General features: G+C 60.3%; 1 protein-coding gene and 1 non-coding gene across 4 annotated transcripts; one reads left to right on the top strand and one right to left on the bottom strand.

The window, feature by feature from the left end:
* The first annotated feature begins 6094 nt into the window (after positions 1-6094).
* On the top strand, positions 6095-24688 carry ATP13A2 (ATPase cation transporting 13A2). Of its 3 annotated transcripts, none has more exons than XM_045063839.1 (29): positions 6095-6331; positions 12903-12997; positions 13097-13300; positions 13600-13658; positions 13836-13947; positions 14202-14281; positions 15014-15091; positions 15242-15311; positions 16060-16167; positions 16257-16323; positions 16402-16533; positions 17042-17197; positions 17675-17785; positions 17878-17924; positions 18015-18203; positions 19139-19345; positions 19806-19901; positions 19979-20138; positions 20219-20339; positions 20535-20659; positions 21383-21543; positions 21667-21783; positions 21918-21997; positions 22197-22349; positions 22442-22538; positions 23376-23599; positions 23706-23857; positions 23993-24162; positions 24247-24688. In XM_045063839.1, the coding sequence occupies exons 1-29, from the start codon at positions 6322-6324 to the stop codon at positions 24379-24381; spliced, it is 3516 nt and encodes a 1171-aa protein (XP_044919774.1). In that variant the 5' UTR covers positions 6095-6321; the 3' UTR covers positions 24382-24688. The 3 variants fall into 3 exon arrangements, with proteins under 3 accessions (XP_044919774.1, XP_004741423.1, XP_044919773.1); XM_004741366.3 differs by having other exon boundaries at positions 6096-6331; positions 13118-13300; positions 16033-16167; XM_045063838.1 differs by having other exon boundaries at positions 6096-6331; positions 16033-16167.
* LOC123387441 lies at positions 12696-12825 on the bottom strand. The gene has a single exon (XR_006601893.1). It is a non-coding gene; the product is annotated as a small nucleolar RNA SNORA16B/SNORA16A family (small nucleolar RNA).
* Positions 24689-26460: the final 1772 nt, after the last annotated feature.

Raw genomic sequence — 26460 nt, 5'->3', positions numbered from 1 at the left:
CCTTAGCCATCGTTAAGTGCGCTGTTAGCCGCATGACATACGTTCGCATCATTGTGTAGCCACCCGCGCCGTCCAGACCTCTGTGTCCTGCAAAACCGGAACTCTGTGTCCTGCAAAACTCGTCCACATGAAATGACTGCCCCGCCCCGGCCACCACCCTTCTACTTTCTGTTTGCAGGACTGACACTCCCTCCTGAGAGGGCAGCCCGGCAGTATTTTGTCTTTGGTAAATACTTGATTTAGCATAAAATTCTCAAGGTTCCTCCGTGTTGTAGCCTATTGTTAGAACCACTTGCCTTTTTTTTGTTTTTTAAGTTTTGTTTTTTTTTTTTTTTAAGCTTTTATTTATTCATTTGACAGGCAGAGAGAGAGGAGGAAGCAGACTCCCCGCTGAGCAGAGAGCCCGATGCGGGGCTCGATCCCAGGACCCTGGGACCATGGCTGAACCGAAGGCAGAGGCTTTAACCCGCCGAGCCACCCAGGCGCCCCTAAGTTTTTATTTTTAAGGAGCACCTAGGTGGCTCAGTCCATGAAGTATCCAACCATAGATTTCAGGCCTGATCAGGACCTGCCTCGGGCTTTGTGCTGAGCAGGGGGCACTGGAGATTCTCGCTCCCTCTCCCTCTGCCCTTCCCCAACCCGCCCCGACCCTGTGCATACTCAAAAAGCAAAAATTAAATGATCTCTACACCACCGTGGGGCTTAAGCCCACAACCCCAAGATGAAGAGTCACATGTCCCTGGGCGCCTGGGTGGCTCAGTCGTTAAGTGCCTGCCTTCAGCTCGGGCCCTGATGGCAGGGTGCTGGGATGGAGCCCCACACTGGGCTCTCTGCTTGGCAGGAAGCCTGCTACTCTCTCTCCTTTGTGTTCCTCCCTCACTGTGTCTCTCTCTGTCAAATAAATAAATATTTAAAAAAATAAAAGTCACATATCCCACCAAATGAGCCAACCAGGTGCCCCTGAACTTGCTTTTTCAGGCTGAAGAATCCTCCCTTGGGTGTGGACCCCACATTTTGTGGACTCATCCATCCCGCAGTAGACACTTGGGTTGCTTCCACATCTTTTTAGCTGTTGTGAATAACAGCAGCCTTCTGTTTTCACCCCACAATAACGGAGGGCCTCTTTGATGCTAATAAAGATCTACCTGTGTGTGTGATTTAAATTCCGCTTGAGCCTTTCGAACCCCAGTTTCAAAGCTCTGTGGCACAGGTGCACGGTGACTGACCCTCCTCTCCCGCGGGAGCACTCCAAGGTGGCTCTTTTCGCCCCCAGCCGTGAGATCAGCGGGGAAACAAAGCCCTGTGCATTGCCCTTGCGAGGCCGGCGGCTAAGATAAACGCCTGACTCATCCGGGATGAACCTTAATGAGCGTTTCTGGCTTTAAGAAGGGACAGCTCAGAAGGACTCGTCTCCATTATTAGGAGAGTTTAAGCGCTAGGGGTAGAGATGAGTAAGATGTATTCCCTGCCACCCAGGAGCCCAAGTCACCAACTTAAAAAGGAGCAGACACTGATTCATGAGAAATTCAGAACAGGGTCTCTGCCCTGAAGTGTCCAATCTCAAATTCTTGACCAGTCCTGGAAGACGACATGGTACCCCGTCCTCAGGAAGTGGGAACCTAAAGACCCTGGCAGCCCCCACACCTTCCACGCCCGCTCACACTCTCCGCCTCTGTCGGCCCTGGGAAGGTCCCAGTTCTTGGATCCACATAAGATTTGACTTTGCCTCTCGTGCCTTGTTGGGTAGAGAAAGAGGGTTTTTCTCATGCATGACGTCATGGCTTGGAATGCCAGCTCTGCGCCACCGGCTCCGGGGACGAGGCAGTGTCCTGTCCTGGGAGCTGCCACCGATGATGTGCTTCTGCACCTGGCAAATCCATGACTACCAGCCACTGTCACCATGTCTCAGACTGGGGTCAAATGGGAACATGTGACCCATCCATGGTTGCACTTACTGCTTATTTAATCTTCCCCTGGATTTTGGGCAAACGTTCCATCTCAACAGTCACAAAGACTTTTCCAATAAAAACCATACTAGAGTAGACAAAGGGTATTTTGTCCCTATGCTACTTCTGTGGCCCTGACCGTGTCCAGTCAATGTGCCTTCATTCACAAAAATAATATTGTGGAATTCCTCAAATTTCTCTAAGACAGGACCCAGCCATCTTTTCTTCCCTGGTCTTTGGGCAAGTTGAACTTCTGTGCCTCGGTTTTCCTATCTATAAAATAAGAATTAATAGCATTCACTGCTCAGAATTGTGGTTCAGGGGCACCTGGATGGCTCAGTGGGTTAAGCCTCTGCCTTAGGCTCAGGTAGTGATCTCAGGGTCCTGGGATCAAGCCCTGCATCAGGCTCTCTGCTCAGCAGGGAGCCTGCTTCCCCACCCCCACCCCCGCCTGCCACTCTGCCTACTTGTGATCTCTCTCTCTGGCAAATAAATAAATAAAATCTTTAAAAAGAAGAAGAAGAACTGTGGCTCAATTCCAAATGAGAAAATAATAAATGTGAGTTCTCAACCCTTCCGAAAAGTAAATATGTGAGCTGATAGATGTGTGAACTCAGGGAAGACAATCCTTTATACCTCAAAAAACTTAAAAAAATTTTTTTAAATAAATATTTAACATACTAATTTCCAAAGAAAATAAAGACAAACGGGAAAGCATCTAGCCTGCGGTAGAGCAAATGCTCCAGAAACACAATTGAGCGGATTTGTCTTAAATTCCCACAGCGTGGAAGGTCCCCTCAGGGTCACAGAACCACCCAGGACTTCCGGCCAGAGCGAGGGAACTCCCGTCTAGAGGATGGTTTTTCTGAGCGCTCGTTTCTGGGGTCACACGGCTCAGAGTGCTGCGACAGACCCCAACACCCAAATTTTCTCAGATCCTTCTCCTTGCCCAGGAGACTACAAGACAAATTGCTGAAACCACCCCTTTTTTGTGTCCAGACAGGCATCATCCTGTCATGGGGTTTGTTACTAGAAGAGAAAATCCACTTTTGTTGCAAAAATCTAGTGAAACTGGCGAAATGGAGAAGTAAGGCAATGCTCCAGAAAAAACAGGTTCACACTAGTGACTTGACAAACCTTTGGCCACTTGGACCAGGCATATTTTATGTCCTTCTCTGGGGGACCCCCAAGGGAGCCTCTACTTGAAGGAAAATTTCCTTGATGGGTTCTAACCCACAGGTGACTGGAGCCCAACCCACAGACCACTCAGAGGACCACACTGAGAGAGCCACTTCCCCAAAGGTAACCCCAGCAGACGGCAGGACCTTCCACATCCTCTGTGGTTTGGAAAGAAGCTTCCTCTGTCCTCCTGTGGGTCGAGGCAACAGGCCGGGCAGCAGGTGCAGCTCCTTCCCAGATGGCTTGGAGGGCGGAGCCTCTTCAAAGCCCAGCCCTGGGGACCAATGTGGCAGGCGATCCCTGAGACCCTTGTCTTATGAAGCGTCCAGCCCAGCACCAGGAGCTAGAGAAAGCGACCAGCTTCCCCCAAGCACCTGCTATCTCCTTCCACCCTCTGAATGGCTTCCGTCTTCCACAGCAGGAGAGCGGCTCAGTGAGAGAAGGTGACTTTTTAAAGCTCATCCAGCTAGAAAGCACCCGATGCGCATCGTAACCCAGGTCTCTGGGGCAACAGCCCAGCTCCGGTCCCCGCACCACACTGCCTCTTGGCAAGGCCATCCTAGCGAGCCATTTCTCTGAACCCAGCCATTCTGCTTGCTGTGGGGGGTCTGGGTTCCCCAGGCAAGAGGTCCGTCAGGCGTGAGGCTGGGCTCTGGAGGAAGACATGGGGACTCGGAGAAGTCACCTGCCCACACTACGAATCTCATCAGCAGATGACACAGCACTTCTCAAAGGAGTGAAGCCAGCCACACCCCCAGGTGGTCTAGCTGCCAGAGCTCAGCAAGCAGCTCCATTGTCCCCCTGTCCTCCCGACCCCGCTCAAAATAGAACCCTGGGGGCGCCTGGGTGGCTCAGTGGGTTAAGCCTCTGCCTTTGGCTCAGGTCATGATCTCAGGGTCCTGGGATCGAGCCCCACATCGGGCTCTCTGCTCAGCAGGGAAATTGCTTCTCCCTCTCTCTCTGTGCTTGCCTCTCTGCCTACTTGTGATCTCTCTCTCTGTCAAATAAATAAATCAAATCTTAAAAAACAAAACAAAACAAAAAACAGACCCCTGGAGCGTCTCCAGTGCCACACTCCTGCACTCCACATGCCACCCATCAGAAAGTGCTGTCAGCGTTTCTCCTTTAGCAAATGTCTGCATGCGTTCCTGCCATGTATCTGGTACTGATGAAGTCCCAGAACCTAAGTCAGGTTCGGTGGGGTGAGGAGGTTCGGAGCCGACGACTAAAGAAAGAATTCTTAAGACGTCGTTGGTGCAAAATGGTGGTTTATTAAAGCACGGGGACAGGACCCGTGGGCAGGAAGAGCTGCTGCCCCGGGTTGTGAAGGTGGGCATGTTATATACCCCACGGTTGGGGGGAGGTGGTGAAGGAACGGGAGATTTCAACAGAGTTTTCACATGTTAGGGAGGGCCTACAAGGTGCCGGGGGGAGACCTTGCCCTTATGGCCTGATCAATGTTGTCTTTAGGTCAGGTATTAACATCAAGATAATTGGGAGATTCTTGGTGGGGCATTATGATCTGGCTATCATTTACATTCCTTTCTACTCCAGTCTCCTCCAGTTTATGGTGGGAGGGGGACATTAGGGCTTCAGGAACCAAGAGTTATTTGCCTCTGGAAATTTGTGCTATTGGTAAGGTAACCTCCCTGTTTAGGTCTCTAGGACATCTTGTAGAGCAATGGAGATTCCTGTTCTGCAGGATTGCGATCCCTGCAAGTTAACTATTTATCGTTTTATGGCGATCAGGGGTGCCTGAGGAATGCTACACATATGGAGGGGAGCCGGTGAAGAGGCGGTGCAAGGCGCCAGCTTTTGCTCTGTCCTCAGCCAGCCTCCTGCTCCCTCATCAGTACTGTCAAGGCCTTCCCTGCTTTCCCTTCTGGAGTCTATCCTGCACCATTACCCCTGCATCAAAGTTCTGGCTCCTTCCAGCCCTTTCCATGACAGCTTATTATTTCTGGAGTTTTCCTCTGCCTCCTTTTGGCTGCTCCCGGTGTCTGTCCCATTCACCGTCCTGTTCTCAGCTCCTAGAACAGGGCCTGGCATGGCGCAGGTCACGCTGGATGGATAATGAATAGGGCCAGTCCTATCCTGGCCCTAATATGATCCTTCCCTGATTTGCCCCAGACCCTGGGGTCTTGGATTCACAGTCGGCCTTTGGAAGTCCTTAGTCCAGAAGCCACCAACCCCAGGTTAGGGGACACTGTGTCTGCACCTGTCAGGACAGGGCAGTGTGCTCCACACTGCATACAGGGACAAGGTGTCCTCCATATGTCCCACCTGTGCAGGGGTACCCGCAGTCACGCTGGGAGGCTTCTGGGAGCGAGGCTATCCCTCCGGCTCTCCCTCTGGCGTTTCAGATGCCTCCCATACCTCACTGCAGAGGCTCCCCATGTCCAGGCACATGTCGGAGTCTGTGAGTGTCTGCGCAGGTGTCTTCCTTCTTTGGCGTTTATCAAGCCGTGCCAGGTGCTGTCCCAAGTGTTTTACCTTTACCCTCACGTGAGGCTCACAACTCTATGAGGCAGGCATCGCGGATGTCACTGCCATCGCCTAGGTTAAGAAAGGAGGCCCAGAGAGTTAGGTGACTTGCGCAAGGTCACACAGCCTGGAAAGGTGGAGGCCAGCCGAAAGCCGTAGGCAGACCTCTTAGCTACCGCGGTGGGCCGCTGGGGCTGACTCCGGTCTACAGGGCACGGAGCGGCGCTTGTCTCTGTGCTTCCGAGTGTCACAGCGCCTCTGTGTACGGTGCGTTGTCTCTACGTGTCACCTGTGTGTGTGACTCTGTATGCGTGTGTGTGTCCGAGGGCTGCTGTCTCATAGTGTGTGTCTGTGGGTTCTTGTGTCTGAGCGATGGGAGTCGCAGTCCCTGAGCGCGCCGCATCCAGGGTGTGTCTGTCGCCGGCGGGCGGCGCAGGCGGCTCGGACTACGAGTCCCGGCAGCCCGCGCGCGGGGCGGACGTGGGGCCGCAGTGGGCCGGGCGGGGCTTGGCGGCGCTCACACCCCGACTGCGGCACCTTCCCAGCCGTCGGCTCCAGCAGGTGCCCCGGGCCGCCTCGCGCCCCACGGACTTCCGCCCCACGCCCCCAGCCTCCCGCTCCTGCCTCGCGCCCCCGCTGCTGGGCATCGCGACGCCCGGGCCGGGGCCACGGGCCGCAGCGCCGGGGCCGGCGATGAGCGCGAGGAGCCGGCATGAGCGCAGGTGAGTGCGCAGCTCGGGCCGCCCGGGCCGCCCGGTACCGGGCGCGGTTCTTGGGCCTCCCGTCGTCGCGCCACGCGACACCCCCACCGCAGGCTCGCGGGTCAGGGGAACAACCCTTGGGGGCATCCCCGCGCTCGTCCCCGTCCCCGCCCCCGTCTGGGGGAGTGGGCACGGGGCGTTCCCAGAGAGGACCGGAGCCCCGGGTATGGCGGGGCTTGGAACCGGCCCCTCCCCGCCTTCCTGCAGCCCTGGGCGCTGTGCAGGAGGGTGATTGGAGGTCCGCGGGGGAAGGGGCGCGGGGAGATGCCCCACGCCCACTGGACTCCTTCCCGCAGTGACAGATGTCCAGGTCCGGGAAGAGCCATGGAGGCCGCTGCATCCGCAGCCTCTGGGTAGTACTCCTCTTGGATGAATGAATGAATGAATGAATGGGGGTTGTAGAAGCCAGGGCTCCCGGATCCCTGAGTCAGAGTGTCCCGGATGCAAGTGCCACTCCTGATCTGCCTCAAGCCCCCAGAGGAAGCCTCACAACACCCAGGTCTGAGGGCCACACTCTGCATGTTGCCCAGTCCAGACCCTGTGTCCCAGGCCCACCCTTTTCGGAGTCTAAATCCCACGGGCTGGGAATGGAGCCGGGAGACCTCTCTTCTCCAGGAAGGTCTCATCTCCATGGCAGTCACTCAGACCCCAGACCTCAGCAAAGCGCCCACCAAAGGTTGAGCATCGTCTACAGAGGCAGACCCCTCAGTTCTGCTCTTTCCCTCCCCATCTTCCACCTCTCTCCCCCAACCCAACCCGAAGCTCAGTGTGCACCCTGGTGAGGGAGGGGGGAAAGCAGAGGAGAGAGGGCCTCTGAACTCCAGACCTAAGGCTCAGGTTACTACTCACAGGTTGTTCCTCACCCCCCTTGCCTGGCAGAGGAGAGGAGCCTCTGGCTGCAGGGGGAGCACAGGCAAGGGAGGAGGCTCCCCTACCACCCTGGGCCACTGCCAGGTCAGCTGCAGGAAGCTGGGCTTCCGCAGGAAACAAGAGGTTCTCAGATGGCTTTGACTGCAGCCCCTCCCCTCTGCAGTTGGTGGCATGGCCTCCGGGCTTTGGAGTCAGGGGAGGTTCAAGTCTAGTCTGGACCACCCGCAGCTGTGCGACCGTGGACCTATTAAGATGTGCCTCCTGGTAAATGGGATCCAAATCCATACTTTTCATAGGGTGGCTGTGAGGATGAACTAGGGAATGTGTTCATTCTGACCCACTCACTTCCAGCTTCTCTGCTTTCCGGCTGTCTGACTCTGGGCCAGGTACTTGGAAGTTCCGGCAGTTTCCCCTGCTGTCAAGAGAGCTGATTATAGCCCCTCCTCAGAGGGTCACGGGTGATCAGTCCCTGTTACTCAGAAGAGCAGTGCAGTCAGTGTGAAAAGTATTCTCCTTCCGCCTAGCCGGCTCGGCAGCCAGCCTGAGCTGGTGTTCCTGAAAGATCAGACCCAGTCCTGACCTTCCTGCGCCATCCCTGGGGCCACTGAAATGTGCCTGGAGACAAACCAGCACTTCCTAGTGTTTTGACAGGGGTCATCCCGCAGGAGAGAGAGAGCGCTGAGCTTTGACCTTGCCGAGAGATTCGTTTTCCACAGACGTGACATCCTCCTTCAAGCCCCTCTTTTGTCCTTCCCCCCACGGTGGACTCGGAGAGCGTGCTCCCTAAGGAAGTGAGGGGTGTGTGATAGGCTGCAGGACACGCGTCCCGGAGGGAACACTGTTGAGATCGAGGGGGAAGCAAGCAGACGAGGGTGGCACAAGGGACCTCTGGCAGGGCCCTTCCCGAAGAGGCTCGCCCCTCCGCATCTGGCTTCTGTGAGCGAGGTGTGCAGGTGTGCACACATTGGGGCTCATTTAGTAAATGGTTCCTGAGACCCAGCCACGTGCCAGGTACTGTGGGCAGGATGGGGACGCCTGGTCCGGCCCGATGGCATAATGGCTGCTGGTGGGTGTGGCCGAGGCCACATAGACCCTTCCCAGCTGTTAGACAAGTTGGAGGAGCAACTGCTTCTCCAAGACTCAGTCTTCTCACCTGTAAAATGGGATAAATTGCAGGGTGGTTGCAGATTGGCACCACCGAAGCGACCTGCTTCCAGGGGCCCAGCATGCCATGCGGGCTTCTTCCCCGTGCCCTGCCCAGCAGCAAGCCGGGGAGAAGCCACCGAGGGGAGCAGGGGCATGGCGGTGGACTTGGACAGGCTGATAGGGACATGGAGGAGAGCCTGAGAAATGGGTCAGAGCCGAGCCACACCTCTGGCAGGGAAGCTGGCAGCTGCCCGTGAAACAGGCCCAGGCCTCTGGAGCATCCGCCTCCCCGGGGGCAGCCGCCGCTCATACCTCCTCGTGTGCCAGCTGCTCGGGGGTCTGCTCCTAGTGAGGGGAAATGGAAACCCAGAAATGTTAAGGCACTTGCCTCCCAAAACACAGCTTGCCTCTAAGAGAACCAGGGGCCCAGCGAGGAAGCCGTGAGGATGGGGGTGCCGTGGTTAGGAGCGTGGACCTGAGAGCCAGGCTGCCTCGATCCAGATCCTACCACTCACTGGCTCTGTGGCCCTTGGGCCCCTGGCTTCACCTCTCCCGGCCTCAGTTTCCTAATCTGTACAATAGGGATACAGGTAGTACCTTCTTCATAGAGTGTGGGTGAGGAATAACTGAGTTGATGTATCGAAGCCCCTGGAACAGCACCTGGCCTGTGTCAACCCCTTAGAACCCCAAAGCCATGGAGACCCCCAAGACCAGCCCTCAGGGCCAAAACACAACCCATTATGCCCTGCTCGTGGAGCGGGTCTCTGGGGCCGGTGGAGGACTCTGGAAGAAAGGACAGCTGGGACTCCACTAGCAACTGGGCCACCGCAAGAGACGTCTGTGGCTTGTTGGTGGCAAGGACCTGAGAATCCAGCTTGCCAGGCTGTGTCACTTGCCCTGAAGGCCTGCTGCTCCCTCCCCCAGGCCGGGAGCCAGAGCGAGTCACCCCCTCCCAGGCTGCCGCAGCTGGCAGAGGGCCCTCTGCTGTGTGCTGTGCGCAGGCCGCTGTCAGGAAGGGAAGAAAATGCTTCCCTGACAAGCCGCACTCACAAGCTGGACCGGGCCAGGACCCGAGAGTTGAGAGGGGACCCGGCTTTGGGTCCGTCAGAGCCCCAGGGAAGAAGGCGGATCTGGCCTGCCACTCCCGCTACCAGCCAGAGAACCCCCTGGTTGCAAGCTACAGGGGTGTGTGTGCGTGTGCGTGCGTGTGTGTGTGTGTGTGTGTGTGTGTGTTCTCCCCAGGGACTGGCCTCTTCCTGGAGCTGGTGGCTCTGTTTGTTCTCTGAGTCACCCGAGAGGACTGGGAGGGCCTGGCCCGAGGCGTGGCTTGGGCTGTTGAATCATGAGTTCAGAGAGGTCTGGGGAGGTGAGGCCATGAGCCCTGGTAGCCCACTCGCCCCCCCCCCCCGTAAAGAGCAGGATCCGGCTCCCAGGTCCTGGCCCCCCCATTTACTGGGTGGGGTGGGGGGGTCTTTGTCTCTCTGAGCCTCGGTTCCTTCCTTTGTAAAATGAGAGAAAGGAGTCCCCCTCCTCGTGTTGCCGGAGGGTTAAATGAGCTAATTCGTCTGGAGGCTAAGAGTGGGCCCTGTCACTGGGAAGTGCTTAATGGCTGTTGGCAGCTCTGATTAAGGTCATTACCGTTGTAATTATGGTCACCATCGTTATGTGGAGATGTGGGGACTGTGTGGGGAGAGCACAGACTCTGCTTGGTCTGATGGGGACAGGAGGCCCCAGTGCTCAAGCATTCCCCGGTGGTGCAACAGAGGGATAAAACCAACGCTGGAGTCCACCTGCCTGGACTTGCATCCTGACACGGCCGTGTCCTTGCTGTGTGAGCTTGGCCAAGTTGCTCAACCTCTCTGAGCCTCATTTTCTTCTATAAAAAGGAGATAATAATGGAGTTCATGCGGCAGGGTTGGTGTGTTAACCACATTTAAAAGGGCCAGGAGCAGAGCCTGCTCACAGTGGGCTTTTGGAAGTGTCCTGAACGCTGCGGGGAAGCCCAAGTGTTTGGGAACAGAGCAGCTGAGGGGCTCGGGATGTTGTGACAGTGGCAGTGGCCTGGGACACTCCGGACTTGTTGGTGGAAACTTTTAGGTCAGGGCTCTGCAGGGCCCTGGCTGGGGAGGGGAAAGGGCAGGAGCTCAGAAACCTGGCGCCTGCCCCCACCTGCTGGGCGCGCCCATCCCTAAGTGAAGCCAGAGGCTCCTATGAAGCCTGTAGGTGCCCAGCACTGCTGCCATCGCTCCCAAAGTTCTGGGGATGAGCCCAGGCACCTGCGGGTGTCTCAGGGAATAGTGAGCCCAGGTCTTCTGTAGCCCCAGCACACTCACTGTCCACCTGCCCTGCCAGGACCACAGCTCTGCCGTAGGGGAGACAGGAGGAAACAAAATTTCTGCAATAGAGCCTCGGTTTTCTGATCTGTACAATGGGGGTGATAGGCCTTGCCCGCAGAAGGTTAAGTAAGGAACCCTAGTACATGCTCAGCTGGGACATAGCGGCTTCTGTCCTCTGCTCACCCCTCCTCTCTCCCCCCCGCCCCTCCACACTGGCTGAGCTCCTCCGTCCCCCATCCCACCTTGAGAGTGGGGGCCCCTTTCCTGGCTGCTGTCAAAGGCAGGCCTGACATCTCCTCAGTCCAGACTCATCTTCTCAGCATCTCCTTGCTTCCAGGACTCTGCTGGGCACCAGAGTTGAACAAGGATAAGCAGCCCTGATCTGTGCCCTCTGAGTGGGGACCGGATGCAAAAGTGGGCCTCAGAGCTCCCAGGAAGCAGATAGCTGGGTGTGTGAGGGCTGTGGAAGCTCAGGGCGCTCACCAGGCCCTGTCCACCCACACCCACACCCAGCCAGGGATAACCAGACACACAAGGGAACAAGACACTGTGAGCGAGAACCCCGGAACAGTCAGATAACAGACCCATGAAGCTTTGAGCCATTGGGTCTATCAGACCAGCTTATAAAGTTGCAGTGGTTTTGGTTTTGGTTTTTGTTTTTATTTAGATTTCATTTATTTATTTGACAGAGAGAGCAAGCAAGAGCTCCAAAGCACAAGCAGGGGGAGGGGCACAGAAGCAGATTCCCCGCTGAGCAGGGATCTCTGCATCCCTGGATCCTGACCTGAACCAAAGGCAGATGCTTAACCTCCTGAGCCACCCAGGCGCCCCCTAGCGATGCTTTTCTTCTTTTTTACTTCAAGTCTTCCTTGGTCCTGCCAGCATTAGCAGAAATACAGAGGTCGTGGTTTTCCATCTAAAATATCCCGTGGCGGCACACCTGGGTGGCTCAGTGGGTTAAGCCTCTGCCTTCGGCTCAGGTCATGATTTCAGAGTCCTGGGATCAAGCCCCGCATCGGGCGCTCGGCTCAATGGGGAGCCTGCTCCCCACCCGCCCTGCCTGCCTCTCTGCCTACTTGTGATTTCTCTCTCTGTCAAATAAATAAATAAAATCTTTAAAAAATAATAAAAATAAAATAACCTGTGGTCTTCCCGCTTGCCTCATTCCCATAGTGTTCCTCTCCCAAGTGTAAGCCCATAATCACAGGTGAAGACCGCTTTCCTGGCCATGACCTCGTTCTAACGGCCAGCTCCAGCAGCAAGCTGGGGTCTTCATTCTTCAGTCTTCAGAATCAGGCACCGCCGGGAAACATGGGGGCAGCCAGGTCCCAAGGTGGTTGTGTCCCTTCGCGGCCGTGGCCCCAGGATCCTCACTCAACCAGAAAGCGCCACTTTGGTTCCTACCAGAACCTTTGTCTCACCCAGCTACAAATACCACTGTCTTGAATAGTCTTATAGTCCCTTTCCTGGGCTCTTCTGCATCAAAGATTTGACTGCCTTTGGTCCTGTCACCGACACCTGAAGCTTTTCAGGGCAAGGACCCAAAACACTGCAAAGACCTGTGCCACCTGCCGCCGCATTTTTCCAGTTTGCGTGTCCAGACGGCTCCCATCTGCCTCTCAGTGCTGGTCCTTGGTCTCAGCAGGCTACTTCTCAAAAGCTCTGCTCTGATAACTGTAGGCAAGACCCCATCAATGGAACCTTTCTGCTGGTTTCTGGGAACATGCCAGGTTTTTTTTGTTTGAGAGAGAAAGAGACAGTGCGGTGGGTGGGGAGGGCAGAGGGAGAGAGAGCCCCAAGCAGGTTCTGCACCCAGCACGGAGCCTGACACAGGGCTTGATGCCACGGCCCTGAGATCATGACCTGAGCCGAAATGGAGAATTGGATGCTCCATCGGCCGAGCCACCCAAGCGCCCTGCGTGTCAGTTTTAAGAAAGCGCTCTCTCCGAATCTGAGAAACGGCAGGCAGTGGGGACTGTCTTTTCCCCAAATGTTGCAGGTCAGTTATAGCAAGCAGGACAGCAACGTCCAAAACAGTCCCGCCGGCTCCTTCCTGACCACCGCTGCTGCGCAGAAGCCACCGCAACTTTGATAGGGGCCACAAAATGCTGATGCTTGTTTGAAGACAGGAGAGAGGGAGGAGCGCCCCCCACCATGACCTCTCTCCGTTGTGCCCACAGACAGCAGCCCTCTCGTGGGCAGCACGCCCACCGGCTATGGGACCCTGACGATGGAGACATCTGTAGATCCCCTCAGCTCCTCAGTTTCATCCGTGGTAGGTGGGCCCGGAGCCCCTGCACCCCCTGGGCCCCGCCCCCCCACCTGGCCCCGCCCCACTCTTCCTCCCAGCCCTCGCCGCGCCCCGCCCCCACAGGGCCTGTCTGTCGCCCCGCAGAGGCTCAGCGGCTACTGTGGCAGTCCCTGGAGGGTCATAGGCTATCACATCGTGGTCTGGATGATGGCGGGGATCCCTTTGCTGCTCTTCCGCTGGAAGCCGGTGTGGGGGGTGCGGCTGCGGCTCCGGCCCTGCAACCTGGCCCGCGCAGAAACACTCGTCATCGAAATAAGAGACAAAGAGGTGAGGCGGCCTCGTGCTGGAGAGAGTGGCGCTGGGGCAGGGTCGGACAGGGTGGGGTGGCAGGGGATCAGGCGTGGAGTCGCAGCCCCATCCGCCCACTGACTTTCTGTGGGACCACATGCAGGCTGTCATTTCTGGATCTCCGCTTTCCCATCTGAGCAGTGGGCAGAAGGGGAAGAGGGTGGCTCCTAAGGGGATCACCTAGGTCCTTGATCCTTGGCAGGGGCCACCAGGTGGCGGGGTCGGACGTGGGAGGGGGGGGAGTCTCTCCTAGTAGCAAGTCCAAACGTCTGTTCCAGGATAATTCGTGGCAGCTGTACACTGTGCAGGTGCAGACTGAGGCTGTCAGCGAGGGCAGGTGAGATAGCCCCGTCACCCCTCCCAGAAGCCCCTGCTCCCCGCTCGCTCCTGTCCACAAGCCTCCGAACAAAGGCAGCAGTGCCTCCCACCCCGGGGCAGGGGCTGAGGCTCCACGGGGTGGGGAGGTGCTGCATCAGCTTCCAGACCTCCCCAAGCGTCCCTGCACTCCTCCCAGCCTGGAGCTGCCTGCACAGGGCCCGGAGGACGGCCGGAGCCAGGCGGCGGTGGGGACGGTACCAGAGGGTGCGTGGAAGGACACTGCCCAGTTCTGCAGGAGCAAAGAGGCAGTGAGTGGACAGCTGGGTTCTGGGCAAGTCCTTAACCCTCCCTGGGCCTTAGTTTCATGCTCTGTACAATGGGAGGGCACCTCCAGTTCCATTGTCCCCAATGTCCCCAGTGTCCAGGATGCTCACCCGACCACCTTAACACACCCAAACCTCCCTGCCTCTTTCCTGTGACTCTGGCCTCTTCCCCTCTTCCCCCGCTCTGCCCCCGCCCCCCCCCCTGCGGCTGCCCCCAGCCTCCTCTCTCTCCTGCCCAGCACCGGACGCTGCGGTACTACCTCTTCAGAGGGCAGCGCTACGTCTGGATCGAGAGCCAACAGGCCTTCTGCCAAGTCAGGTAAGGGTCAGGGCTGTGGCCTGGCATGAGCGCCCCGCTCAGCCGTGCCCCTGCGACGCGAGCCAGTCACTGAGCCTCCCCAGGCCCCGGGGTCTTTGTCTGTAACCAGGGCATAGAGAGAATCCCTGCCTCCTCAGGCTTTTTTGAGGGGGAAGCACGTAAACACATAAGCTTCGCCCAAAGTTTGGCTCAGCCTGGTGGAAACGCTGACTCAGACCTCAGGCTCTGGACTCGGACCGTCCGTCTGGGGGCTCGTCCCTGCTCTGCCGCCTCCCAGGTGCTTGGTAGACGGAGCTGCGTCTGCAGAGGTGGGTGCCACGGGGACGTGGGGAGGCACCAGCCACGTGCTTTGTGTGGCTTCTCACCCTCCGCCGGAGCCCAATGTGGCAGGTGCTGTCACCATCCCCGCGCTGCAGGCTAGGCAGCAGGCACAGAGAGGTTAAGTCACCTCCGGAAGCATCATCGTTGGAAAGAGTCCCCCTGTGGCTCAGTAACAGCGATTCTTGTCACTCTTCGTTATTCTCATCCTCGCCCGGTGTTCTTCTGCGGCGAGGTGGTTTGGGGCCCGATCAGACGGGCAGGAGAAGGTTAAATCCAGAGTCAGTGAGGGACTTGCCCCCCCCCCACCCCGGCCCAGGAGCTCAGTGGCCCAGAAGGGGCCTGGAGCCCCGAGTCCCATGGGGCAGGGAGGCAGCGTCGCCCACATGAGTTACCCGCCCCTCCCGCCCCCAGCCTGCTGGACCGCGGCCGCACCTGCAACGACATCCACCGCTCCTGCTCCGGCCTCAGCCTCCAGGACCAAACCGTGAGGTGGGCACCGCCCTGCACACGTGGTCTTCCCGTCCCCTGCCTTCTCCGGGCCTCGGTTCCCCGGGCGGTAAGATGAGGAGCTCTGTCGCCCTTGGAGGGTCCAGCTGCCGCTGCGCCCTCCATCTCTTCGCCTGGCCGCTTCTCTTACAGGAAGACCATCTACGGCCCCAACGTGATCAGTGTCCCGGTCAAGTCCTATCCCCAGCTGCTGGTGGACGAGGTAGGGCTGGCCCTGGGCCTCGCCCCAGCTCTGGCCTCACCCAGCTCTGGCTTGGCTGTGTGACCTTGGCCGGGGGCTTGCTGTCTTAGGGTCACTTGATAGGGACTCTTCCCTCCTCCACAAGGGAGAGTCTCTTCAAACCCAGGCGCATCCACTCAGCCCAAGGAATTGGAGGCTGGGGTCCGGGCTGGTGCTGGGAGTGGAGGCCGAGAGGCCAGGCCACAGAGCCCGGGCCTTGCTGCCCCCGAGCCACCTTGACCCTCTGGCGGCCACACAAGTAGAGGCACTCAGTTCACATGCTAAGATCCCAAGCTTCAGAGGGGTGATGTGGCGTAGGGGACAGAGAGGGGCCAGTGACGCAGACACCCTAGAAGACACTGGGCGTCCCAGCGCTCTGAGCCAGAGGCAGACGCCCATGAGAGGGAGACTGGCTCCTGGAGTCGGGCCTGATGGGAATCCCAGGCAGCCCCTGGGGAGCTGTGTGGTTCGGGGCCAGTGACTGGAGGAGCCTTCTTTGCCTCGGTGCTCTCATCTGTAAAATAGAACTTGGAATTGTCATCTCCACCGGATGACCCTTAGAGGACGGGCTTAGCGGGGGCCTGGCATCTACATGCCCGTGTCCTCTTCAGATCCAAGAAGCCGGAGGCTCCAGGGATGTCTGGAGGGGCTTAGCCACCCCGGGGACGCGGGCCCTGATGCTGCCTCCCCGCCCCTCCCCCAGGCACTGAACCCATACTATGGGTTCCAGGCCTTCAGCATCGGGCTCTGGCTGGCCGACCGCTACTACTCGTACGCCCTGTGCATCTTCCTCATCTCCACCACGTCCATCTGCCTGGCGATCTACAAGACCAGAAAGGTGGGTGGGGGCGGGGCAGGGGATGGGGCAGGTGGGCCCCCCATGGGGCCGCCGCCTGCCACTCCCTACGTTCCCCCCTTTGCCCACAGCAAAGCCAGACTCTGAGGGACATGGTGCAGCTGTCGGCGCGAGTGTGTGTGTGCCGGCCCGGGGGAGGTGAGAGCAGGGAAAGGGAAGCTCGAGGAGGTGGCTGGGGGTACCCTGGGCCGTGCTGAGGCCCCCGCTTGCCTGCAGAGAAGGAATGGGTGGACTGCAGCGAGCTGGTGCCCGGAGACTGCCTGGTGCTGCCCCAGGAAGGCGGGCTGGTGCCCTGCGACGCGGCCCTGGTGGCTGGCGAGTGTGTGGTGAATGAGAGCGCTCTGACAGGTCAGCGGCCGCCTCCAGCTCCTGCCCCTGCCATCAGGCCCCTGGCCTCGCAGCAGTACTCTGAGGTTTTTCTTCCCCTTTTGCTCTCTGGAGTTGCTGATCCTACACCCCTCGGGCGCTCAGGGCGTCCGAGAAGTTGAGCGCTCCTGCTCCTGCTCCTGCCCCTGGTGTGTTGCTTTGAGTTATAAAAATAATACTGCTTGTCATAAAATAATCTCACTCAACAGAGTGAGAACGCCTTCCCCACGCCCCCTCCCCCGGCTGGGTGCAGGCGTGCGCACCCACACTGTCGGGCTCCCCCTGGTACCCGGCTGGCACACCTCTTTCCGCATTGTCTGGCTGTGTCTTTATGTCCTTTGCCCTGAGCCTCAGTGTCCCTTTCTATAAAATGGGGGCAGTGACTTCCGCACGTATGGTTACAAGAGTTAAGTGTGCTTAACCCTTGTCTGGGTGGTGGGGAGGGGTGGCGTGGAGGCCCCTCACCGGCTTCCTACCACATCCCTCCCAGGGGAGAGCGTCCCAGTACTAAAGACAGCCCTGCCGGAGGGACCCGTGCCCTACTGCCCAGAGACCCACCGGCGGCACACGCTCTTCTGTGGGACCCTCGTCCTGCAGGCACGGGCATTCGTCGGACCCCACGTCCTGGCAGTGGTGACTCGAACAGGTGGGGGTCAGGGAAGCGGGGAGGGACAGGGAGGGATGCCGGGCTCACGACCCTGGGCAGGGCAGGAGAGTCCCACCCCCCAGCTTGGGGTGGCCGGACGACGTGGTCAGGGATGTGACCAGCAAGTGGGAGCCCAGCCCTTAGGACAGGAATAGCCCTGTACGACTCTGAGAGGTTCTTGTCACGTGGGGATGGGACCTAGTGTCCCCCAGTCTGAGTGTTTCAGCAGAAGCCACATACCTGGATTTTAAGTGAAACCGCCCACTTTTTAGATGGTGTCCACTCATTCTGTTTTCGCTAAACCCTGTGAGGGCTGGGCAAGGTGTGTGGGCCATCAAGAGTCACCCCAGCCTGGATGATTTCTCATCCCAGGAGCAGTGTCTCACAGCCCCCAGGTGTGGAGTAGGGCAGGGGCTGGGAGGAGGGCCTGCCCTGACGCTTACCCTCCCCACTCCACCCCTCCCCGGCTCCTCCCAGGGTTCTGCACAGCAAAAGGAGGTCTGGTGAGCTCCATCTTGCACCCCCGGCCCATCAACTTCAAGTTCTACAAACACAGCATGAAGTTCGTGGCTGCCCTCTCAGTCCTGGGTGAGCTGGGGGCCCCCTGCACTCCCTTGGCTGGCCCCACCCCTCAAAGCCCAGCCCCCAAATCGGACTGAGTCCCCTGCTGTTCTCCCCAGCTCTCCTCGGCACCATCTACAGCATCTTCATCCTCCACCGCAACCGGGTGAGCCTCGGGGGCCCCGGGGAGGGGCGGGGACCACTGGTGGGGACCTGGGCCGGCCTGGCCCTTGGTGCTCACCGTGCCTCCTGCCAGATGCCGCTGAATGAGATCGTGATCCGGGCTCTGGACCTGGTGACAGTGGTGGTGCCCCCCGCCCTGCCGGCCGCCATGACCGTGTGCACACTCTACGCCCAGAGCCGGCTCCGGAGTCAGGGCATCTTCTGTATCCACCCGCTGCGCATCAACCTGGGGGGCAAGCTCCAGCTGGTGTGTTTTGACAAGGTGGGGGCCTCAGGGCGGGGGCCAGGGACTCTACCACGACCAGGTCCCTACACCTGTATACCTCAGTTGGCAACCTTGACCGAGGGCCAGCTCGGTGCCAGATCCTGTCCTGGGGCGGAAATGCTCAGAGACCCCGCCCCCTGCCCCCTCCCACGCATGTCCGGCTCAGGGTCTGGCAGACAAAGCCCAGACCGTCTGAGGTCATTTAGTCACTCCCTGGGGCTTCTCTCAGCACTGAGACCCAGCAGAGACCCCCCAGGGTGATGTCACCCCACCAGAATGAGTGACTTGGGGGGCACAGGGAGCTGCAGGTGGTGATGGGTTTGGAGAAGGAAGTGAACAGGGTCACGTGAGAGGGTGGTACCGTGGGGTCCCTCCCTTCAGGACATGGCATCTAGGAAGGCTCCTTGTGACCTCGGGGCAGGGGTGGGGGCTGTTCCTGGAGACATGAGGCAGGGGAAGTAGGGGCTGGGGAGCGGTCAGCCTGGCTCCTTGGAGGAACAGACCTGGGGCACAGCGAGCAGGGGGTAAGGGGCCAGGCCGAGGCAACTGGGGCCCTGGTCAGGCAGAGGCTGGTGAGCCCCGTTGAGGAGTTCGGACCTTAATGATTCTGAGGGCACTGGGGGCCACAGGGAGTTTTGAAACAGTGTGGCCAGGCCTCCTTCCTGGCTTCCCATCAGACAAGTGATGGGGGGGTAACAGAGTGGTCATGGGTAGGAGCCCAGAGCAGGGGCAGAAGACTTCCTGGAGGCAGTGGTGCCAATACAGGAGGCGGGGGTTGGGGAGGGCCACCCTGGCAGAGAGACCGCTTCTGGCTCCTGCACAGGCTCCCTGGCTTCCCACGGCCCCCACTTGGCCTGGGGTGGGGGCGCCCCACGCAGGCACACACAGCTCCTCCCGGGACTCATCACTGGCCCATCCCTTGCCCCCTGCAGACGGGCACCCTCACGGAGGACGGCTTGGATGTGATGGGCGTGGTACCCCTGAAAGGGCAGGCGTTCCTGCCTCTGGTGCCAGAGCCCCGCCGCCTGCCCATAGGGCCCCTGCTCCGAGCGCTGGCCACCTGCCATGCCCTCAGCCGGCTCCAGGACATCCCCGTGGGCGACCCCATGGACCTCAAGATGGTGGAATCGACTGGCTGGGTGAGGAGGCCGAGCAGGTCAGCCCCTGGCTCTGGGCAGCTGGGCTCTCACTGGCCCTGCCTGGTCCTCGTGCCAGGACGTTGGGTGGCATCATTGTGCCACCATCATTAACAACAATGGCCCGGGCCACGTGGGAGCCCCCACCTGGTGTCTGCGCTCTGCAGTGCAGGCCTTGGCTGGCGCTCCCCTGGAGCCCTGGAGGGAAGCTTCCAAACCTGCCCCAGAGGGAGGAAGCGGAGGCTGGGGGAGAGTCGGAGTAACTTGTCCAAGGTCCCCCTGCAGCTTGTGAGCTGCAAAGTCAGGGTCTGAACTGGGGTCCTTCCGACTCCACAGCCCGTGACTTCCGCTCTCCCACAAAGGAGGGCTTCCAGGAGGCTAACTTGAGTCTCCCGCCGCCTCCCTCGGTGGGCCCAGCCACTGCCATCCTGGCGGAGGCCAACCTTCCCTGCCTGCCTCCCAGGTCCTGGAGGAGGGGCCGGCTGCCGACTCGGCCTTTGGGACTCAAGTCTTGGCGGTGATGAGACCCCCACTCCAGGAGCCCCAGTTGCAGGGTGTGGTGAGTCATGGTGGGGTGTGTGGGGGGAGGGGTGGGCTCCCTGCGCCGGCCCTTCAGCTGCCCCCCCATCTCTGCAGGAGGAGCCCCCAGTACCCGTCAGCATCCTCAGCCGCTTCCCCTTCTCGTCAGCCCTGCAGCGCATGAACGTGGTGGTGGCGTGGCCGGGAGCCGCGCAGCCCGAGGCCTACGTCAAAGGCTCCCCTGAGCTGGTGGCAGGCCTTTGCAAGCCCGAGACAGGTGAAGGGGGCAGGCCGCCCCGGCCCAGAACGGGGTAAGCCCCCGGCCCTTGTCCTGGTGACACCTGCCTCTCCCCACAGTGCCCCTGGACTTCGCCCAGAGGCTGCAGAGCTACACGGCTGCTGGCTACCGCGTGGTGGCCCTCGCCAGCAAGCCGCTGCCCGTGGCACCCAGCCTGGAGGCTGCTCAGCAGCTGACGAGGTGGGCTGTCCCCCACCCCCCGGGGACTGGGCCTCTGGCCCTGGCGTAGCCGGAGCAGGGGGGTCCTCTCTGCTAGGAGCCCCCAGGGTGGCAGGGGACAGGGGCAGGGTGTTAGGGGAGAGAGCCTTGCCCAGAGGCAGGGACAGGGTCCTGAGCCACCCTGTGACCTCTGACCTGGGTCCGCCCACCCTCCAGGGACACCTTGGAGCAGGAGCTGAGCCTCTTGGGGCTGCTGGTCATGAGAAACCTGCTGAAGCCGCAGACCACAGCAGTCATCCAGGCTCTGCGGAGGACCCGCATCCGTACCGTCATGGTGACAGGTGCCTGTGGGCCACAGGCTGGCTTGGGAGGGCGGCCTTCCCTTCCACCATCGTGGACAGAGGCACCCCTTCTTTTCGGATCCCTGCCTCAGGCCAGGTCCCTTCTAGATGTCTCATGGGTCTTCACGGGATCCCTCCCAAGTGGCCCTTGTCCTTCCGCTTGATAGATAAGGACAGTGAGGCCCCGGGGAGTAGAATGACCTCTAGGCACCCCCAACCCCTGCCTTCATCCTCCCTATGCACCCTCCCACCCCCCCACCCCCAGGCTAAGCAGCCTGGGGTCCAGCCTCTTGCCTGCGATGACGTGGCTTCTCTGGGTTCCAGTGCCCCCTGTAGGAAATGGGGGGAATTATGTCACCCTGGAAAGTGGTGACAGTTTTATGGAGCAAGAAAAAGATTCTAGCTAGGGTGACGCTGGGGGGCCTGGTGGGTCTGTGTCTTTCTCCTTGTCCTCCCCACTCTGGAGTGCTTGCACACACCTTCCAGAAGGTCTTGCAGCACTAAGTAGGGTATGTGGGACATTAGCCCTGATCTCCACTTTCTCCTAAGTCCTTCGATGCCTGGTTTTAGAGGTGATGAAGGCGGGTTCAGAGCCGTTGATGAACCTGCCAGAGTCATGGCAGACAGCGTGTCTGGCCTCAGTGTTCCCATCCGTTAAGTGTCAGGGTGAGGACAGCCCTCCCGGACAGCAGCTGGGCCCTGACCTTGCCCCCATGCTCCTAGGGGACAACCTGCAGACAGCAGTCACGGTGGCCCAGGGCTGCGGCATGGTGGGCCCCCGGGAGCATCTGTTTATCATCCATGCCACCCCCCCGGAGCGAGGCCAGCCTGCCTCCCTCGAGCTCCTGCCGTTGGAATCCTCCGCAGCTGTGAACGGGGCTAAGGTGAGGCCGAGCCGGGGTTCCAGCCACACACCCCACCGACGACCCCGCCCTGTGCTACCTGACCCCGGCCCCAGTGCTCCGGTGTGGGCAGGGGAAGCTGAGCTGAGCTTCCTGGGCCCCCAGGATCCTGATCAGGCCGCCAGCTACACCGTGGAGCCGGACCCCCGATCCAGCCACCTGGCCCTCAGCGGGTCCACCTTTGGTGTCCTTATGAAGCACTTCCCCAAGCTGCTGCCCAAGGTAGGGCTGCCCCCCCTTACCCCCCCCCCCAGCACCCCTGGTCGTCCTAAGCCTCCCCGTGCTCCGCCCCCTCCTCACAGCTCCCACCCCCACGTGGCAGCTGCCTCAGCCTCTCCCTCCTCCCGTGCTCTCAGGTCCTGGTCCAGGGCACGGTCTTCGCCCGCATGGCTCCCGAGCAGAAGACGGAGCTGGTGTGCGAGCTCCAGAAACTCCAGTGCGTACCAGTGGGCGGGAGGGGGGGCTAGCGGGTCTGGCGGGGGGGGGGGGCTAGCAGTGGGGGTGGGGGTGCCCGCGTCCCACCGCAGGCTTCAGGAGTCCTCTCCACCGTCGGGAGGACGCCAGCAGGCTCTCCCGGAGCCCCTGCGCCATCCCGGGCCGCAGGCGCGCTCCAGACAGGCCGCGCGTCCGCGCAGGTACCGCGTGGGCATGTGCGGGGACGGCGCCAATGACTGCGGGGCCCTGAAGGCGGCGGACGTGGGCATCTCGCTGTCCCAGGCTGAGGCCTCGGTCGTCTCGCCCTTCACCTCAAGCATGGCCAGCATCGAGTGTGTGCCCACGGTCATCAGGTGAGGTGGGCAGGGGCCGGCGGGGGGGGGGGGGTGCCCTCGGGGCCCGTCGGCCAGCCTGGGCCCGCTGACGCCCCCAACCCTGCGCCCAGGGAAGGCCGGTGTTCCCTCGACACCTCGTTCAGCGTCTTCAAGTACATGGCCCTGTACAGCCTGACCCAGTTCATCTCCGTCCTGATCCTCTACACGGTGAGTGGGGCGGAGCCCGCTGCCTGGACCAGGCCCGGAGCCGGGACACTCAGCCCCGTGCCTGGAGCCCAGCAGCTTCTGGAATGGATGGTGTGGCCTCAGATCCCGATCTGCCACACTCTAGCCGCGTGGCTTGGACAATTCCTGAGCCTTGGGTGGTGGCACAGAGTAGGTCCTCAGAAACAGGGACAGCTGTCCTATGCTAACGTGTCGTCCCTGTCCTCAGGAGCTCTTGTCTGCGGGGGAGACCGAGACAGAGCCCAAGCAGGGACGGAGGCAGGAGTCGCACAGAGCCGGGGCCGCTGCTCCTGTCCCACTGTCCCATCCGTTTCCCCACTCGCTCTGGTCCAGACTTGGTCATGCCCATCGCGTCTACTCAGAGAGTATCTCCCAGCTTTGCTCTGAGGGCACGTGGCTTGGCCCCATGGAAAGCAGGCGACGTGAGGGGGATTGAGGGGCAATGCAGATCTCGAGCTGGCTGGCATCTGTCCCTGCCTCCACTAAGAACGGTGTCCTCTGGTGACCAGAGGCCCCGCAAGGCAGAGCCTGAGCACCCTCCCACTGGGAGCTTCCTGTGGACAGGAGGAACTGACCCCATTAGGTTTAGGTGTCCAAAGGGTCAGCAAGAATGGTTTCTCCCTCGCGCTGGAAGGGGGCTCCCTGAAGCCAGCACGCGTCTCCCCCATCAGACTCGATTTCCCCAGAAGTAGGAGGGCGCTGCCCACCCCGTCCCCAGTTGGGCTGCTGGGCAGGAATCCGGCCTTCCCCATCAGACTCTCGAGGGCAGGGCCGGTGCCTCCCTGCCATCTTCCCGTGCCCTCCCTCCCCTGCCGGCAGATCAACACCAACCTGGGGGATGTGCAGTTCCTGGCCATCGACCTGGTCATCACCACCACGGTGGCCGTGCTCATGAGCCGCACGGGGCCGGCGCTGGCGCTGGGGCGGGCGCGGCCACCCGGGGCCCTGCTCAGCATCCCTGTGCTGAGTAGCCTGCTGCTGCAGGTGGCCCTGGTGGCCGGCGTGCAGCTGGGGGGCTACTTCCTGACCGTGGCCCAACCCTGGTGAGTAGGGAGCCTGGCTCCCAGATCCCCCACCCCACCCCCCCCGCCCCATCCCCTGCGCATGTGCTCCCTGACCCCCTATCTTTGCACTGACCGCCCCCCCCAGGTTTGTGCCTCTGAACCAGACCGTGCCCGCGCCAGACAACCTGCCCAACTACGAGAACACAGTGGTCTTCTCTCTGTCCAGCTTCCAGTACCTCATCCTGGCTGCAGCCGTGTCCAAGGGGGCGCCCTTCCGCCGGCCGCTCTACACCAACGGTGCCACCGCGAGGCTGGGCCGGTGTGGGTGGGGGAGGGACGGGCTGCGGTGGCCTGGGGTGGCGGACTCTCCCCTCCGGACATGCGTGGGAGGGGGCAAGGGCCCCCCCGCCTGATGCGCACCCTCACCCCCAGTGCCCTTCCTGGGGGCCCTGGCGCTCTTGGCCTCCATCCTCGTGGGCCTCCTCCTGGTCCCTGGCCTCCTGCAAGGTCCGCTGGCGCTGAGGAACATCGCCGACACCTGCTTCAAGCTGCTGCTGCTGGGCCTGGTGGCCTTCAACTTCGTGGGGGCCTTCATGCTGGAGGTGGGGCTCACCCTGGGCTGGGGAAGGAGGGGGGTTTCGGGGATGGGCCACAGCCGCCCTCTGCACCCTCGATGTCGTCCGCAGAGCGTGCTGGACCAGTGCCTCCCGGCCTGCCTGCGGCGGCTCCGGCCCAAAAGGGTCTCGAAGAAGCGTTTCAAGCAGCTGGAACGGGAGCTGGCCGAGCAGCCCTGGCCGCCGCCCGCCGGGCCGGTGAGGTAGTGCAGGCCTCTCGGCCCCCCGGACACTGGACTTCCTCTCCGTCCCCGGACACTGGACTTCCCTGCCTCTGAGCCACCACCCGGGATGCATCTCCAGAGACGCCACCGCCGTCGCTCCCGCGGCCCGGAGGTTGGCAGACGTCATCCTCCCGCCCCGAGTCTGCCCGGCCCAGCCTGCCCTGCCATCCGCTGGGGAAATGCTGTTGTTGTCCCCCACTTCAGATGCCCGTGTAGAGACGACAGCCGCCAGCCCCCCTCGGGGCCGCTGTCGGTGTAGCAAATAAAAGTCAAAATATTTTCCTGGTGCAGCCTGTCTCCCACGTGGTGCCACGGACCGGGTGTCTGGTGCTGGGGGGGGGCCCGGTGCGTGTCTGCTCCTGGCACCCCTGACTTTTCAGATTTTTGGGCGACCCCCTTCTCGGGGCCTCCGTGTGTTCATCGGACAGACATGGGGTTTCCGGGTTGAGCGCATGCCTGGTGCCCTGTTAATCACCTTGTGTGTGGTGTCCTTCAGTCCTTATCACTAAAGCATCAGTCTCATCCCCATTTTACAGATACAGAAACTGAGGCTTCGAGGCCACACACTTAGTCAGAGGTGGGGCCAGATCACTTGGACTCCAGCATCCAGGCTCCTCCATCCTGTGGGTCAGCAAGAGAAGGGCCATGCCTCCCACAAGTGCCAGTGCCTCCGAGGCTTTTAATGGGGACTGTTCCCTTCTGCCCCCCCACGCCCCAGATCCCGGGACAAGTTTGTGGTCTGATTCCTCTCTCGGATGAAAATCCGGGCTCTGAGCCCACATCTCCCAACCCGAACCACGTGCCCTGTCCCCCGGGGAAGGGTGGGTGCTTCTGACCTCATCCCACCAGTGGGACACTGTCCAAGCCCCACTCTGGAGAGGCAACTTGGTCATCTGGCCTGTCCGTGCAGGCAGGGCCAGAGAGAGCAGGAAAGAAAGACTGCTTCCTGCCCTCCGCACACCCCCGCCGACCTTATCACCGGAAGTCCTGGTGCCAAACCTGGCCTGCCCTCGCAGGAGCTCGGTCAATGTGGAATCAACCCGCAGAGAAGGGATGTGAGGTGTGAAAAAGCAATTTACAGTACGAGGCGTGTCCACAGACATGCGCCGAGCATGGGGGTGTCAATCAGCAATAGTTCAGGGTGGTAGGTGCTGGGCAAGGGGAGGCTGGAGGACACCGGGAAACGCCTGGGTTTGAATCCCTGCTCTACCCTTAGCCAATTTAGTCACGCATTTATTGGGCAGTCATGTGCCCGGTACAGGTGCTACCACAATATACTAGAGACTTGGTCTCTGCCCGTGGACAGCATGTAACCTGGTGGGAGAGGCCAGCAGGGAAGGAGTGAGCCTCCAGGGTCGTGGCAAGAAGAGTACCCACACCCACTACCCCCTCCTCGCATAGCTGCCACCTCTGCTTGGGTCCTTAGGGCCAGAGGAGGGGGGAGAAGCAGCAGAGAGGATCTGGGGGCCAGGACACGAGAGTGGGGAGCTCAGGGGCCTCTGTTTCCCCTTTTGTTGAGTGAAGGGAACAGCCTTTCTGCCAGGTGGTTTCCCCTCCTCCCCTAGTGGACTCGGGCCTGGCAGCAGCTAAGGGCTGTGCTCCAGGTAACAGAAGTCCCTGCTATTCTGTAATAGACCCTGGAGAGGGGGTGGCAGATACTCATTCATTCATTCATTCATTCATTCCTTTGACAAACCAGTGCCAGGGAACAAAGGATGCTTGGGACATACAGAGTTTCTCTCTAATAGGCTTCGGAGTTTAAGGGACAGGCAGTTGTGGGGTGCATGACTGGGGGGCAAGAAGATCCTATGTTCTCCCAGCCAGAGCTGCCACCTCAGGCCGAGGCTCCCCTGGCAAGTCAGGGAAAAGGTCTGCCCCAGAGGCAGGGGCCAGCACTGTCCCCCACCCCAGCCAGTTGGCCCCAGGAGGACTGAGGGCATATTCATTCATTCCCTTAATGTTTACTGAACAGCGGCTCTGCGCATGGCACTGTGCCTAATGAGCATAAACAGAAGATGGGCAAGAACAGACTTAGTGGCTGTCTTCATGTAGCCCCCCAAGC

The sequence above is a fragment of the Mustela putorius genome, unplaced genomic scaffold, assembly GCF_011764305.1.
Source record: "Mustela putorius furo isolate JIRA1106 unplaced genomic scaffold, ASM1176430v1.1 tig00003853_pilon_pilon_pilon, whole genome shotgun sequence".
Taxonomy (NCBI): domain Eukaryota; kingdom Metazoa; phylum Chordata; class Mammalia; order Carnivora; family Mustelidae; genus Mustela; species Mustela putorius.
This window is presented reverse-complemented; position numbering and strand designations above follow the sequence as displayed.

Excerpts from the sequence above, each read along its gene's own strand:
- ATP13A2 (XM_045063838.1), top strand. Across the intron at positions 13,301-13,599 it reads TCGAAATAAGAGACAAAGAG|GATAATTCGTGGCAGCTGTA; the intron begins GTGAGGCGGCCT and ends CGTCTGTTCCAG. Across the intron at positions 15,312-16,032 it reads CCCAGCTGCTGGTGGACGAG|GCACTGAACCCATACTATGG; the intron begins GTAGGGCTGGCC and ends CCCCTCCCCCAG.